The sequence below is a fragment of the Adiantum capillus-veneris genome, chromosome 20, assembly GCF_014529385.1.
Source record: "Adiantum capillus-veneris isolate H3 chromosome 20, ASM1452938v2, whole genome shotgun sequence".
NCBI lineage: Eukaryota > Viridiplantae > Streptophyta > Polypodiopsida > Polypodiales > Pteridaceae > Adiantum > Adiantum capillus-veneris.
This window is the reverse complement of record NC_140950.1, coordinates 7,797,968-7,814,879: the sequence shown is the minus strand read 5'-3', so window position 1 is coordinate 7,814,879 and position 16,912 is coordinate 7,797,968. Positions and strand designations below refer to the sequence as shown.

General features: G+C 44.0%; 1 protein-coding gene across 1 annotated transcript in view; it reads right to left on the bottom strand.

The window, feature by feature from the left end:
* Positions 1–7,493, bottom strand: part of TRE1 (trehalase 1) — a 58,673-nt gene extending 51,180 nt beyond the window's left edge. Inside the window, exons 1-3 of the mRNA XM_086491863.1 lie at positions 7,094–7,493; positions 6,671–6,968; positions 6,300–6,419 (exon numbers count right to left, since the gene is read on the bottom strand). Coding sequence (XP_086347989.1) covers positions 6,300–6,419; positions 6,671–6,968; positions 7,094–7,490 — 815 coding nt within the window. The 5' untranslated portion in view covers positions 7,491–7,493. The remainder of the gene's footprint in view (positions 1–6,299; positions 6,420–6,670; positions 6,969–7,093) is intronic.
* Positions 7,494–16,912: the final 9,419 nt, after the last annotated feature.

Here is a 16,912-nt window from a genome sequence, read left to right as displayed (position 1 = left end):
TTCCATGGTTTCCCTCGCACGCATTTTCAAGTTACCCCCATTCTGCCATAAGCTGAACCTCGGATAGGGAAGGCATGTTATAACCGTACACCGTAGAGGGCGGTACTAATTCAATTACTTGTTAGCTTTACACAGAGCACTGAGAAGAAAAGAGAACACAGATGCGTCCAGAGACTAAAATGTCCCTAAGCACACGAGACCGACACCCTGTAGGCCCCAAAGATTGGTGCCCCTTTCAGTATTCAATTAAGAACACACGATCTGGACACGTAGATCAAAGTATCACAAAGCTGTCCAAGCCTGGCGAGGACTGAAATTGCATTCAATTTCGGCAACATAACGACGCCAAAACCCCTGTAGGTCAAACGCACATGTCTAAGACGGATTCCCCGCAATTTAGAAGCTTTCTGGTGACCTGTAACAAAATTTCAGCGTGCTGTAATTCTCTGTTTTTCCACTGTCACGTGCCCAAAAGCCCCGTCTAAGCATCCCAAGGCCTTCCCAAGGCTCCCCTGGTGCAACTCCAGGATGTGGACAATAATAGGGAAAACCATCTGGACTCCAACCATTATATTTGGGCAGTGGGTGGAGGTAGCAAGGTGGTGGCAACAACGATGGAGGAGGCTGTTGCATTGAGTACACGTCAAGAGATTCAACCATATTCGTGAAAACTCCCCAATCCGAATTGAAGACCGGACAGGTTGTCAATTTGAAGCCCTCATGCTTGCTGGTGCAGGAGGAGGAGGAACAGCCTGAGGCAACAGAGGCAGCAACATGTAATTCAAATACTATCAAAAGCTCTACAAAACTGGGAGATTCTGCAGAGATTCTTTGAAAGAATGTCGCGAAGCCCGTCGAGGAGAAATTGCAGATACTCTGTAGAATCCACAAATGCCATCCTGCTCTGTCTATTCTTGGGAGGACCGGTATGCTTTCAGAAAAGCACACGATTGAAGCTCTAATACCACTATAATGGGACGGGCACCACGTGCCAACTAGAAGAACAAATTGAGACAAACGTTTAGCACTTCAACCAACTAAACAGAAAGAAAGAAAGATTCCACATGAGACATGGAGTGGCGGAGCTCCACTCCCAACCCCAATCGATGGCGCCCCTTTCGCTGTTTCTTTATATTGCTTCAACAGGGTACAACTCTGTGGTTCTACTCTACTTCTCCACGTAGTAGAATGCGAGAGAGAGAGAGAGAGAGAGAGAGAGAGAGAGAGAGAGAGAGAGAGAGAGAGCACAACACATACTTGAAGGCCCTAGGCCCATCCAAAAGCAGTTACATGGAAAGCAACATGTCCTAAAAGCATATGGTCCAAAAGCGAGCGCCCAGAGGGTTATCCATACAGCATTGCCACATCATCAACAACCAGCACAAAATGTGGATTTCCCGTACAGCCTACCACGTCATCAGCTTTTATGCAAGTTGTGTTTGTGTTTGTGTGTGTTTGTGTGTGTGTGTGTGTGTGTGTGTGAGATCTGCTTTATTTTAGGATTTAGGCCCCTCGGCCGGTTTTTGTAAGTTGTCGAGGGTCAGGATTTTTAATCCTAACCCATTTTTATTTGGGCAACTTAGCGAGGATCTGTAAGATGGTAAACCTTCTGTGCTTCTTCTTTTGCAAGGGTTTAGGTCCCTCGGCCAAAATCTACACATTGTAGGCTCATGGAGTCCTAACCCTCTAGGTCTTTAGTGGTTGACAAATCAACAGTTTGTAACATTTACCCTTAACAACAAGATATGGATAGAGAATGACAATACACACTTCAAGAGGAAGAGAGAACTCAGCTCATACACAATATAATAGAGATAACAGAGATTGAGGTACAATTAGAGAAAGAGAGATGATAGATAGAGGGGCGGAGTTACCCTCTCACACAACATTGGCCCTCGGGCGCCCAGCTAAGAATTCTAACCTACATACAATAGGTGTGGCTTAATATCAGATTGAACAATGCCATTTGGCAGTTGGTAGCCCATGAATTGAGCCACTTAATTGATTATGCCTTTTGCACCTAAGCCCTTGTTAGAATGCAGCCCACGATCCTTTTCATGAACAAATTTGCCTCTTGTAGCGGTCGCTTGGCCTTATGTGTCCCCTTGTTGGACCAGTCTGTACGTGCTGATCCGTACTGTACTGCACGTCCGTACTTATCCGTATAGTACACGGAGTGGTCGTATTGTACGGTAAGTTTTTTTATAATTAAAAACATTGGGTAATTTTGATAGCAACCAGGGTTCCGATTCAAGTTTTGCACCTAGGGCTTTGGAAATTGCCATATACAAAAATTGATTTGGGGGCTTTTCTCCGCGTGGCCTTTCTAAATCTCTAATGGGGAATGGAAAGATTTTTTACAATGTTCTCCCATTTACTGGTTTTTTTACAACGGTACGTATTTGTACGTACATAAAAAATTTGTCCGTACAGAACGATGTACAGTACGTACAGATACATACCGTACATTACATATGGTACCTATATCCGGCCTGGACAATGTAGAGGGCGGTACTATTTCAATTACCTATTGACTTTACACAGAGCACTGTGAAGAAAAGAGAACACGGTTGCGTCCAGCGACTAGAATGTCATTGCGCACATGAGACCGACACCCTGTAGGCCCCAAAACTGGCGCCCCTTTCGGTATTTCTTTATTCAATTAACAGTTGACGATCCGATACTTAGACCAAACTTCACAAAGTTGTTCAAACCTGGCGAGGGCTGAAAACGCAGGTTTCCAACCTGATTTCGGTAGAGCATGACGACGCCAGAACCCCTGTAGGTTAAAAGCACCTGTCTAGGACGGATTCCCTCATATTTTAGAAGCTTTCTGGTGAGCTGTAACAGAATTTTAGCGTGCTGTAATTCTTTGTTTTTCTGTTGTCGGGTGCCCAAAACCCTATACACACATCCCAAGGCTCTCACGGAGCTCCCCTGGTGTTCCCTTGCAATTTAGGTGCGAAACCCTAAACCTGCAGAAAAACACAGCAGGCTGTAATTCTCTGTTTCGGATCGTTTTTAGCGGAGCGAACACGCCTACGCGTGTCCCAAGGGCTCCCGCATGCAATGGGACAGCTCCCCTGTGAATTGGACAAGTTTTCACGCGAGAAAACTCTCCAAACTCACAATCTTTCATGATGGAATTGTGCGTACTTGTGGGGGATTAGCAGTTAGCTAATCCGGTTCCTGTTCAGAAGGCTCTTGCCTTGGCAAACGTGCATAAACCCTCAGAACTATACATGATCATCTGAGTAGCCCAACTAGTGGGGCATTACCATATGTGCAAAGGGGAGAGAGAGATGCGCGAGAGCAAATTATTGTGCTACATGAAACAAAGGAGAAGGCAAGCTTTTCATTAAAGCTATGAACCTGCACCCACTACTCACACACACATTGTAGGTCACTTCGAGTAAAAATCAGCCCCCCTCTTCAAATTGGGTGCCCCCAGCAGGGATGGAACTAGCAAATTGCTCTCCTACTACCATGTGTCCAGTTTGCCTCTTTTAAGTTAATTCTCTAGTTCCCACCAACTTCTAAATAGGTAAGTGACTTGCGGAGTGGCCCAGATTCCATTTGGCGCACACAACCTTCCATACTCATCAGAATTCAATGCAAACTGGCCCGACCAGTCCCAGACTAACCGACCTAGACTCCCGATGTGTGAAACCTGTTCGGCCACAGCCGTTTCGCACTAGCCATGCAATGTTCACTTGCACCTTTTCATAGGTTCCAGAGAAAACAAGTAAAAATAAAATAAATATAAATATGTAGTACATATTTAGAGAAAGCAACAGGAAAAATACACCTCCTGGTGACAGTACCACCTTGTTTCACTTGCAGAATCTATATACCTCTAGAAGCTAAAAACGTAGTAGTGGATGCTTTGTCATCATGACCAAAAGTAAATACAATCACTCACATTTAACATCAAAAGTCAAGATTGTACCAGAAGAATATAAACTTCGTCAAGATATGGCAATAATTGCAAACGAGACATTCTATATTCCCTTAATCCATAAAAGATCGTTATCTCTACCATCATCACGCTATTTGTGTAATGCAACCACTCAGACAAAAAGTAATGGATGGAGCTCATGCTCCTCCATGTGTTGGACATTCATGGATCACTCCACTACCCAAGCATTAGAGCAAGAAATTCTATTGGCCCACTCTTCGAACGGATATTGAAAAATATGTTCGAGTGGATACCCTATCAAAAGATAAAGTATGATCGCCATAAAACTCCTTGCTCACTTCAGCCCTTACTTGTACCACAAGTACCTTGGAAAAGTAAAGCCATGGATTTTACCATGGATCTCCCACGTACTCAGAATGGAAATGATGATATCTAGACTATCATAGATGGAAAAAGAGCAATTAAGGCTGATAACATGGCATGAGTTTTACTTGCTCAGATCTTTTATGATGGAATGCCAAAGACCACTGTCAGTGAAAGAGATCCAAGCATGACCAGACATTTTGGAGAGCACTCTTCGAAAATTTAGAAACTAAATTAGACCTTTCGTCAGCTTATCACCCTCAAAACTCATGCACACTAAGACGGCTAACTTTGCTATCCTTGATTACTCAAAAGATACGTATCTCGACGACAAATATAATGGGAGAAACATCTGGTAGAATAATACGATCCGTACCTCTACTTGCAACCCTCCTTTTAGAATAATCTATGGTAAACATCCATCTCCCTGCCATCCTTCTTATCAAAAGATAAATCTTGACCGCCAATCAATTTTTCTATGATATAGACTCGGCTTATGCTCGAGATGAAAGAGCTATATTACGCTCAAGAAAAGCATAAAAGAGCGACAGAGAAACATAGGCATCCCCTAGATCTAGATCTCGGACAGTACATCTTCAAGTTCAAGAAGGCTACATCGAAGAAACAACCAAGAAATATATGGAAGGTAATTAAGCTTATGTACCTTTCAAGATAATAGACAAAATATCAAAGTCAATGATGTGACTTCCAAATTGGATCCTCAAGGTCACTGAAAAATCCATAATGCATTCGATGTAAGTTTTCTATGACTATTCGTTGGTGAACATCCTCCACAACTAGTAATACAAGAGCCTCCAAAAATACAATATCATGAGGAAGTTCTCCTACCTAAGAGATTATCCATCCTCAAGAATCAGGACATTCTCCTGTCATAGCAGATTATCCATCCTAAAGACCTGGATAATTCTCCTGCCAGAGCAGATTATCCATCATCAAGAACGCCAACTCAAGTCTGGTATGGTCCACTGAAAATATTAGTCAAATTCAGGAACTATCCCCCTCTATAAGATGCTCAATGAAAGACACCCAAGGTCATCCAAGAATCCTTAACAATTATTTGGGAGCCTTATAGTAGAGGACAATTATTTGGGAGCCTTATAGTAGAGGACAATTGGATATAGAAGCCAGTGGGATGTAGTTATTTTGATCACAGTTGAATCAATAAAAAAATAGTTTATGAAAAATGATTTCATGTATTTTTAATGTTGTGCATGTATGAAGTATTTTGGATCCAAAACAAATTTTTCACGAGAAAAGTCTTGGTGCAGTGCACCATTCGTGGAATTACTCATGTTTTGGACAAGAAAGTCGAAGATAAGTGACCGAAGCGAAGGCTTATTAAAAACTTGACCCTACAAGAGTGGAGGTCCCTTCAAGAACCATCAAAGGACAGGGCTAAATACACTTGTTCCAAAAACTCTAATCTTTTGAAACCTCATGTATGCATCTGCACATGTGCATTTTAATAAATTGTATTCTCCTAAGTGCATAATTGTTGTGAAGTAGTGGGTTGTCTTCAAAGATTATGTAAACAGCCTTACCCCATCGCGGAAGCCTGTGCCTTGACAAGTTGACCTCTCAAATAGACATGATTTTAAAGTTTGACCACTAAATCTTTCAAAATAAAATATAAAGAACTCCTCAAGGCCACCAAATCCCTTGAGAAGACCATGGCCACTCATCGAATATTTGTGCAATCAAAGAACAAGCTTTTATGACACTGCTCAAACCTCTGAATTCAATATTAATTTATAACCCATCTTGGAACCATCTTGCTTGCAAGGGCAGCCCTCTTGTCAATGAAGGGCTTTAACAACACTGCCTTCACAATTTTTAGTTTTACTGACGGGAAAATTTAGCTGGATGTCTTCTATTTTTCTCTAGTGCAGCATGCCCATATCAAAAAGCTTTTAAGAAAAGGGGCGGGAGACTCTCTCATGGACCACAACAAAGGACCAACCAATATACTTAATTTAGAAAACAGAAAAATATATACCTTCGATTTTCATAATAAGCCCTAGCTCCATTCAGGACGAATCCATACAACTTCACAAGGTACAAAAGATTCTGCACCATTCCTTTTGCAGTATGAAACATCTTACTAACAAGGAGACCTCTGCAAAAAGTGCAGACAGCAGAATAAGGTGTCTGTAGCTACCAGATAACTTCTATTAGAGATTTTAAAGAAAAGAAAGAAGACACGAGCTTCTTGTTTGGAAAAAAACTGAAATTATATGTGTGTATGTCGCATGTGACATGAGAGTCCTAGCATTTCATGGCAATAAGGCTCATTACAAGCAGAAAACCATCCATAGTACTCTCTTTGTCTGTTACGAAAGTAATTCTGAGTGAAGCAAACATATTGACCTTATAATCCAGTAACTATCCCAGTAGTAGACCTCCCTGAAGCGTGAACCTGGTACAATGACTGGATTGGGCAACGGCAGAAGTGTGTGCTGATCAGGTTCATCCTCCACATTGTGAGCCACTTCACGAGCTAATTCTAGCCATATGGCATGCACCTTCAGAGCCCATGAACGCAATCCTTGATCCTTAACATGTGGAAGGAAGCCCACAGGTTCCGCCTCATAGTCTAGGGGAGTGTACTCCACGAGATCACTTCCAGCTTCAAAGAAATAATCCTCTATGAATTTCTTGAAAGTCTCTGGCACAACACAGTGCACACAAAAATCATCAGGTACGGAATGCATTTTGTTCAACAAGAAGTAGGCTGTGCAATAAGCAAGCAAACGGTGCAATACTAACGGAGCAGGTAGAAAAGCCCCCTACCCACAGAAAGAGCGCCGCTGGCAGATCGAGGAAGGCTATGGAAGGCAGAAGTGGTGCGGTGGAGGGGGAAGCGCAAAGGCAAATCAACGTAGGTCTTGGGGTCGAAAGAAGAAGAGTCGTTGCCAAGTGTGGTGAGGGCGGTCGCCTGCAGTTGCTGCAGGAAGGCAATGAGGCCAGAAACGGGGGGTGGGGAAGGTAGAGGGGTTTTCTTGCATAAATTGCTCGCCATGGAGGTGCAGAGAAAGGACGTGAGTGAAAATAACAACAAGAGTGAGAAGCTGCGGAGTCGCCATGGCCGCGATCGCGATGAAGTAGTTGTAGAAGTGCGACGGGAGCACGAAAAATATGTTGAGAAACCATAAAGGAGGCAAAGGCAAGCTTTATTAGCTTTGGCCATCGCCACGTTATTTTGGTCAGTGGGATTGGAGGGCCGAAAAGACATCATTCCCCTTTTTGCCGCAAGGTCTTGACACGCAGCAATTTGCACTAGCCACGAGTTTCTCATACCAGGCTTGTTTCATACCAGGCTTGTATAGCCGTGACAAGACCACAGCGTAATTCATACTAGTATGGCCAGCCACCTGTGTCTCTCTCTCTCTCTCTCTCTCACTCTCTCATGTGTCTCACACGGTCGTCGGGTTCACAAGACACACTATCGAGATACAACAGTCGTCGCCAAGTTGGGGGGGGGGGGGGGGGGGGGGGGGGGGGGGACCCAAAACTCCTCCCACCTAGTACAACGACCCCACCTTCAGCATTGGGTATAGTGCAATCCCACCTACAAATTCTGAGATTGACCTGTCAAATCTAAATTTGAATGTGAGGAAACCTACAAAATTTAGAGAAATTATTTAAGAAAATTTAGTCATTTTACCTAAACTAATTCTCATATGTAGGTTTACCAAGTTTTTGAAAAAAAAGTTGTTTTGGAGCATTGCTCTCTGTTGTGCCTCTCAGGTCATTGGACAATCGCACACCTCTCTCTCTCTCTCTCTCTCTCTCTCTCTCTCTCTCTCTCTCTCTCGCGCGCGCGCGCGAGCAAGGACACTTGCCATGTAAGCCTCCTTATCACCAGTAGATTCATAGTGGTCAATATCAGGCTGGATAACAGAAAGGCAGTCATGATGCATGTTACGGCCAAGGATAAAAGTTCCAACATCAGCATTCCCATTCTCGGAGCTATTGAGATTTAAACCAAGTTCGAGATCTGCCTGAATGCACTGAGTTTCATTGCTCCTTCTGAGCAAATCATCAGTATCAGAGCCTTCGCAATGTCCATTTGTAGGATAGAAAAGCTTGGCGCTTAACACTTTCATCCTGAAGATTTTCCACATTGTTTTTGTTTGTACGTGGAAGGCTACCACCATGGCTATCACTACTGTGGGTTTCATCACCATTGCTACTAAACTATGCATTGGGCTCGCACAAAAAGCTAGAAATGGGTAGATCTGCCGGCAAAGGAGCTTTGGCACTCTTGAGATTAGGGGCGCTAGGGCATGCACTGCTAGAAGTTGTTGTTGCAAGGCCCATATTTGAAGGAGGGTGGTGGCTCAGTTGTGTGAGGGCTTGGGAAGAATATGTTGAGGGACAATGCTATGCAAAATAGGGTTATTCAACGTTCATTGTGTATGCACGTGTACGGACGCGCAAGAGAAGAGAGAGAAACAGAGAGTGTGTGCCACACTATGTGTGACAAACACGAAAAATCTTTTTTCACAACTGCTTCTCTAGCCTTGAGGCACCGATTTAAATACGTCTTCAAACGTTAGATTGATTCTTTCCTTTCCCCAAGAGCCGTTAACTTCGGCCACCTCTCTCTCTCTCTCTCTCTCAACGACTGGGCTGCAGGGCACACACCACCGAAGCTGGCTAGTTGAAGGAGAAGCTGCCATGTGTTCGAGGGAGGGGGCAAAAATCCCTCCCCCTTTTATATTAGTATAGATAGATACATTGTTAACCCTCACGGCTCACGGACACCCCATCACCTACGACGGACGTGTATTATGTATTTGGTAGAGTCAGGTACCAAGCTTGTCGGACCAATAGGAAAAGGGTAAGAGTGATCGCCGATGAGAGGCGCACTCTAACTGGGACATTCAAGGGATTAGTTGGCTAAGCATGGGCGCCCAAGTGTGAATGGGGTGAGCTCATATAAAAGCCAACTAAACCTAAAATTCACTCATTCTCTCATTTGTGCAATAGAAGAGTGCTCTTGCTCCATCTCCATCTCCATCTTCTTCTTCTTCACCTCCTTGTGTGTGTGTGTGTATGTGAGAGAGAGAGAGAGAGGGAGAGTGTGTGTGCGATCGAGCATTACGAAGGCACGACGGCGGCGAAGCGGTTGAGCGCGGCACGACTGCAGCTTCTTCTTCATCGCGGCGAGGAATCCACCACGAAGGCGAGCATAGAGCGGTGAGTGACACACCCTTTGCTCTCTTGAGCTTGCTAGATTAGTCTTGTTGTGTGCTTGGAGCCATTTGTGGCTCGCACACGGTGTATCAGCAAGTCCCTTGCTTCGACAGTGCGGCAAGGAGCGCACATTTTTGGCGCCGTTGCCGGGGAATCGCCCTGCACTAAGCCCAAGAGGCACTTTGTGCTTCTCCTATGAGTTGTTTGTAGTAGGGAAGAAGAGGAAGAGGAAGAGGAACGAGTTGTTTTTCTGTAAGTTGTTAATTTCTGTGTTGTCTGCAAGTTCTGTGATTTCTGCATAATGTTGTGTTTTCTGTTTGCACACAGTCTTTGCACAATTAGTAGTCGTTAACTTGTTTGCAGTGAATGAATAAGTAGGAAGGCAGTTAGCAATTTCTGTTTGCACTCAGTCTGTACACAATTTTCTGTCAAGGTTTGGCTGCACACAGTCTTTGCACAGTAAGGTAGTGAGAGAGGAAGTAGGTGGACAGTTAGCTCACTGTCAGTAAGCAGTTAACAGGTTAGTCCGTGGTTAGCAGCACTGTTAGTAAGTAGATAAGGTAGTGAGCTGTCTGTGAGCTGTTGAATGGGAGGTTAGGTAGGTGACAGTGTGAGAAAAGACTTGGGTTGCAAAACACCCAAAATTACTAGGTGAGCAGCCTTCACGAGCCCTCACTGACACTTCTAGGGGATCCAAGTCATATGAACCTACGCTCTGGACGAGTGTTAGAGCACGAGCATATTGGCAGTGCCTCCATTTACGCGGGCACCCATTATTCCTCCACCCTAGGTTCTGGACCTTCGGCCAGGACTCAAGGTAGCGCGACCCAAGATCCTCATATCGCGTCTAGTGATTCTTCCTCTGACTACGAAGTCATGGAGGGGTATCCTACACCAAACCCTGATAGTTCAAGTCAAGACATGCATGCCATGGGCCCACGGCCCGGGTCCAGCGTGTTTAGCCGCTTAAAAGAGACCCTTAGTAGAGCTACTCGCTCCGAACATGCGGTTAATGAAATAAATGAAGGGAGTGGGGAAGTAAATTCGTCATTCATGCCTAAAATGGACCCTATGCTTCTTGAGAGTGTGCATGTGAATGTTCCATCCACTGGACCTACTGATCCTTTAGGACTATCTCCCTCTGAGGTTTTACTACCCGATGGTAGGAGTCTTGCCGAAGTACAAGAGATCGAACGCTATATGCAAGCAACAAGGGAGAGGGAAATTGAGAACCTACGAAGGCTAGAACAAAGTCGAGCCCTGAAAGCAAAGGCTCCTATGACAACAATCATGCCAGCCGAGCAACCGAGTGCTCCCAAGGTAGCAGTCACGGAGGGGCAAGCTATGGGGAGCAATAATGCTTCCACTTCAAGGGAAACCTCCAGCATGCCAAGCCTAGATGGGATATTCCTAAACGAAAATTGGGAGTATGACCTACAAGCAGAAGCTTTAACTGATCGGTACACAGGACACACCTATCATGTGGGTTGGTTAGATGTTCTACAATCCACATCGGGTGCTACTAGCATAGATGAGCAACAACAGAAAGTCTGTGATGTCCTCCATAGGATTGTCGAGTTAGAAAGACAGAACACAGGGATCAACATGCCTTCAACAAGCCTAATGAGATTCTTGGATACGGGAAAGACCAACCAACCAACCATGTCACAAATGGAGACTCCCTCAGTGAGCCCCATTGATCCTCCATATGTTGTTTCGCCAGGAGCCTCAGTACAATCTGAGCCCACAAGTGGCAGCTTTACCTTCCCAGATCTAGCTCATCTTTCTCTTAATGACACTACGGCTACCATGCATATGCCAATGGTGAGCATGACAAGAAGTACACCATGGAGTTCATTTGTTAACACTGCGCCGATGCCTAGTAGCACAGTGCCCCCAACTATACCTACATGTATGTATCAATCATGTGCACCTGTCGTACCTCAGCCTCATGTAGCTCCTACACCTCCGATTATTCCAAGAGCTTACAATCCACAATGGAATTATCCAAGCTCTTATACAAGTGGAGCCATGCCATTTAATAATAACATGCCATATCATGCACCCCCTATGCCTAGGGCCACACCTGTAAACTTTGGACCACCGTCTGGTACACCACCATACGAAATTTGGGACCCAAGAGCCGCGCGTATGCCAAGGCCAAGGCCAACTCCCATCTCACATGTGGTTCCAGGAGCACATACACCCATTATACCTGCTCAAATAGGAGATTTGGCAGCATTTGCTCAAACTATTGGTCGCTCTATTGCGGAAAACATGCGTAGTGCACCTGATAGAGAGCCTAGGAGCAAAGCAGTTCAAGTAGCTAAGCTCACACAGAAATTCAGTGGAGACGGAGATGCTAGAAAGCATATGGAAGTCTTTGAACATGTGTGCGATTCCTTGGAAGAGCACAATGAGCTACATAAGTGTAAGGCTTTGAGTTTGACCCTAAGCGGAAAGGCTGGAGATTGGTATATAACCTTAAGAGTAGAAGAGAAAACGATCTACTCTACTCTTAGGAGACTGTTCTTAAAAGAATACATACGAGAGGGAGTACTTTGGGGTGTAGCCTCTCAGCTCCAAAAAGCCCAACGAGAAGAAGGTGAATCCGTGTGAGACTTCATTAGTCGCCTAAAGAATTTGAATTCTCGATGCAATCCAAACGAGCGATTCAACAACAACCAATTGCTCGATAGATTCATTAGGAGACTACGACATGAAAGTATCTATAATGGCCTAGTCATTAGAGGTATCACTACTTGGGAAGCAGTCACCATGAATGCAATCCAATTGGAGGATAATTTAATGATTACAGGAGAAAGAGTGTCTGCCGAGCCGAAGTCAAGTAGCTCGCAAGCATCAGGGCATGAGCCAATGAAGATAAAGCCAATCGTGAAAGAGCAAACGATATCTGAGATGACTTTGGAAGATCTCACCAAGGCCATCCAAGAAAGCCTTAGGGGTAATCGTGTTCCACAAAACACTCATATGTATCCAAGAAGGGAGCAACAATGGTGCTCAATTTGCTTGGGCCCACATACTACGAGTGAATGCCCTACTTTCAGAGTAAAGTTTAACGGGACTTGTAACGCGTGTGGTAGGTATGGCCATCAAGCGAAGGATTGCCTAATGCTTAAACGCATCATGGAAAATAGACCGCCTATAGCTTGGGCAGACTCACCTCGAGTTCCTGCATTGATGCCTACTCCACCCATGGAGCAACAGTTGCCATTAAAGCACATGGTCCCTAGAACCCAAAATGTGGTCCAAACCACACCGTTGCCACCTCCAGTGCTAGGACCGCAACCCCCTCATCCAAGAGTTACACCTATGAACCAAATAGGTTGCGAGTCATCTAGTACTTATGTAGATTGCGAAGGGGACATAGACCCTAGTATCACCTATGGAGTCGACATGCTTGAGGAGTGTCCCATGTACTATATGGAAGACCATTGGGGACAAATCAAACCGGTATATCAAGCTACTGCGCTAGCAGCAAGAGGCCAAAACATTAATAGTTTTGCCAGGAGACCACCTCTTCAGTGCTACGAATGTGGTGGACCACATCGAGTAGCTGAGTGTCCCATTAGAATGCAAAAGAATGTTGCACTAATGCAAACAAGTCAAGGGAGTGCATTGGCAATGCCAATACTCATTTGTAATCGTTGTGGCATAGATCATTTGATCGCACAGTGTCCTAACAATCCAAACGCACCGAAAATCACACCATTGAACTTAATAGAGATTGTTGATGGGACACCACCAACTATAAACATAGCACCAGTGAATGCACTCACACAGTCGATGCTCCAAAAGCAAAATTACATCCTCGAAGAGAGAGATGCTGCATCCATTAGCCGAGCGAGAAAGAAGAAAACACGAAGAAAGAAATCCCTTAATGCTTCTAGCTCAAAACCTAGTTCAAAGACTAACATAGGGACAGGAGAGGATTCCGTGTATATGAATGACCCTGAGGATGACTCAGATTCGATAGAGACCACGGAGACCAAAACTATTACTACAAAGGAAAAAGCCAGTGAAGGGGATCACGAGAGGGAATTACGACGAACACCAAAAGAGTATTCAAAGTTAAACCACCCAGTTGCAAACCCCCAAGATAAGCCACGAGAGACGAAAAATGAGGATTGCAAGAGAAAGATTGGAATCTATCCAAACCCAACAGTGGAAATTGAACGAGTCCAACAACTGAGGGGTTTGGTGGAAGAAACTCAACGAACATTAGAACCTGAACCCAAACATATCCAGATGTCGAACACAGTGTTTCCCACACAAGAACTACAGGCCGTTAGCTATACCCAGTATCATTCGGGAAGAGAGTGAGGGTAGGACATCTGAAAGTGGACACACGCCTTTCCTACTAGAGAGAATGTTTGGTGAGGGAATGCCCGACCCCCTTGAGGAAGTGGAGATTCCATCTTCACCATTCTCTTGTCAGGGTCCTACGTCCCACAAGATGCCATTAAATGTTTCCAAATTGATGGATTTCATGTCTTCAGAAGTTAGAACCACCATCATGTCCAAACTATATAAAGACCCCGAGCTAGTCTCAGCTCTTCGAGCCTTCCTCAATGGAGAAATACCGGCCGGATTACCACAGTTTGCACATATGAACAAACCTGACTCGGTAATGAATGATGAGGAACATTTAGCACCACCATCTGACCTAGCGGGACATGAATCTGTAATTGAAGTACCCGTTAACAAGTTGGGGCAATACTTTGAAGGTGATGAATCTAATGCTACCCTGCCAATCACTACTAAAGGATTAACTGTAAAGGGAGTCCTTGACGGTGGTGCGGAAGTCAGCATGGTGACAAAGAGTTGTTGGGAGTCTATGGGGCGACCTCACCTTGAAGCCACAAGCGTAGTGGTAAAAATAGCTAATGGATCTATTGTTATGCCTATTGGAATGCTAAAGGATCTCAGGATCAAAGTCTTGGGACACAAGGTAAGGCAGACTTTCATTGTTATGGATTTTTCCAAGCATCCTATGTCATTTGAGATGATCTTAGGGCGTCCATTCATGAGGGAAGCAAAAATGGTGCATGACTGGTCCAAAAACCACGTCTACATACAGTTCCAAGACTCTGTCATTCGAGTTGATCTTTTAAGTGGTCGAACGCATCCTCTAGGAAATAAATTCATCATTGATAATCGATCAGACACAACAATTCACTCAGCTCCATTACAGTATTGTTACACGTGTAACGAAGACACGGATATTGGGGAGAACTCTCCTTATATGGATATCCTACCTGGGATGATTGAGTCGGACAATGTGGATTGGGTCCACCTAGCAGCAACCATAGACACTTGGGGAAATAGGGGGACGACGTGGGTAACACCTGAGGGGGATGAAATGCGTGTACCCTTAAATATGCTACAAGCAATGCATATAGCTTCTGACAAGACTCATCCTAATGTAACGAAGAAAACATACAAGTGGGTCCCTAAAGCTTCTTTAGTGACCATAGCTAGTGCTAAAAAACAGAAGCCTTGTAAGAAACGTACCACTCGCTCCAAGAAAAGTAAGAAAATGTTGCGATGGATCCCTAAACGACTATTGGAAGCCCAAGGCTACTATTAAGGAAATGATCAAATCTGGGTGCCAAAACGTAGATTGTGCTCTTACCTATCACCTGACCCATGTGAGCCCAATCCCGTAGCTCCAAAACGAATCAATGATCGTGGAAAGAAAAAAATCACAGAATGTTACACACCCGCTCCCGAGCTAGTTTGGGTACCAAAGAAAGAACGATTTGTTCCACCTAGCTCACGAAGGGGGGAGTCCCATGAAGCTTCTAGCTCCTCATGTAATGCATCCGTAGAGGTAAAAGCTTCTCCACAGCCTCCACCTACAATAGTGGACCTCCATAAAGCTACAAAGGAATCCACACCTCCCAGTGTTCAAGAATCACCTGATGAACTACTTTAAGTTCGATCTTGGGAGAGTACCTTACCACCCTTGCAACTCGACGAGGCGCCTAAGGTAATAGAAAACTACTGGCAAAAATCTCCACCTATTACCGACTGGAACAATTGGTTTCAAAGGGTGACAAGCTCATTTCAAACGGTATGATCTACCCAAGGAAGGGGGGAGTGTTGGCTGACAGTCATCATTCATTTGTTTCCCTCTCAACCTTTTTCCCTGACCTCTCAATCACCAATCTTAGGGAATGTACATATAAAGCTTTATACTCACAAAAAACAAAAAAATAAAGAGCAAGAGAAATTAGCAAACGAGTATGCACAATAAAAGTCAAAACATTGACCCAGACCTACACATTTACATCCGGTACACTGAAACAGAAACCTATGTCATGAAACACCTTTGATCCTCATCACTTGAGTGATGGAGGGTAGGTAAGATTAGTACGATAGGAGTGTTTCTGTTTTAGAGTTGAGTGATTAGCAAAGTTTTCTTTTCCCACTAATGTGCCTCCTGGAGGTATTCCTTTTGTTTCCTAGTGTGTACAGGAGCGTGTTGCTATTGATAGGATTTGGACCTTCATGGAATCTTTATCTCGACTCACTCTTCAAATCAAGCGCGACCATCGACACAAACAGGTGTTTCTTGTCCATTAGCATTGCCCCTTATCTTTTTTGCATCTATGATTGTCTGCTTTAATTGTGATTGGTAGCCTAATATCCAGCACATTTGCTTAGTAACGAACATTTAATTCAATGTAATTTTTTGTCATAATCACTTGTCTAGGTTTAAAAATCAAGCAGTCCAACTAAGCTAGTTTGACCAAGTTAGGTGTTAAAGATCTTCTCTTAATACCATGGGGAATGCCTTCCTAATAATCAATGGTGACTTAGGTTCTTAATCCGATTTAGGCAGCATTGTGTGAAATGTACTAGGGATTTCTAGTGGACTTGACCCTATTGACCTTTAGCTTAAGTATTATAAAGGGAGTTTACTAGTGTGATGAGCCTGGGGAGGTGTATCAGTGTTATATGACCCCCCAAAGTTACAAAATTAAAATGTTGAAAATGAACAAACAAAAAATCAAAGTGCCACACTGTAAAATCTTAAGCTGGAAGAGAAATCTCAGCTTGATTTGGTACTTCACTCACATGTATTGCCTATGGTACTAGAGCCCTAGAGGTTCCCAGTATGGGCGCTTTTACTTGAAAAGCAAAAAACCCAAGGCATACAAAATAAGCACACACATCAAAATTGAATCACTGTGAAAAGACTTTGGGGGGTCAAAGAAAAAGTAATCAGTCAGGCGATGATTTCATGAGAAATTCCTTTTATGGTAGCTTAACTACAAGGTCTTCTAGATATAGCCTCTAGTCAGCCCTCGAACATGAATACTTGGCTTTCGCGATTAAACAACTTAATTGACCACAGAAAATTAAGAAGCTTACCCATGGTAT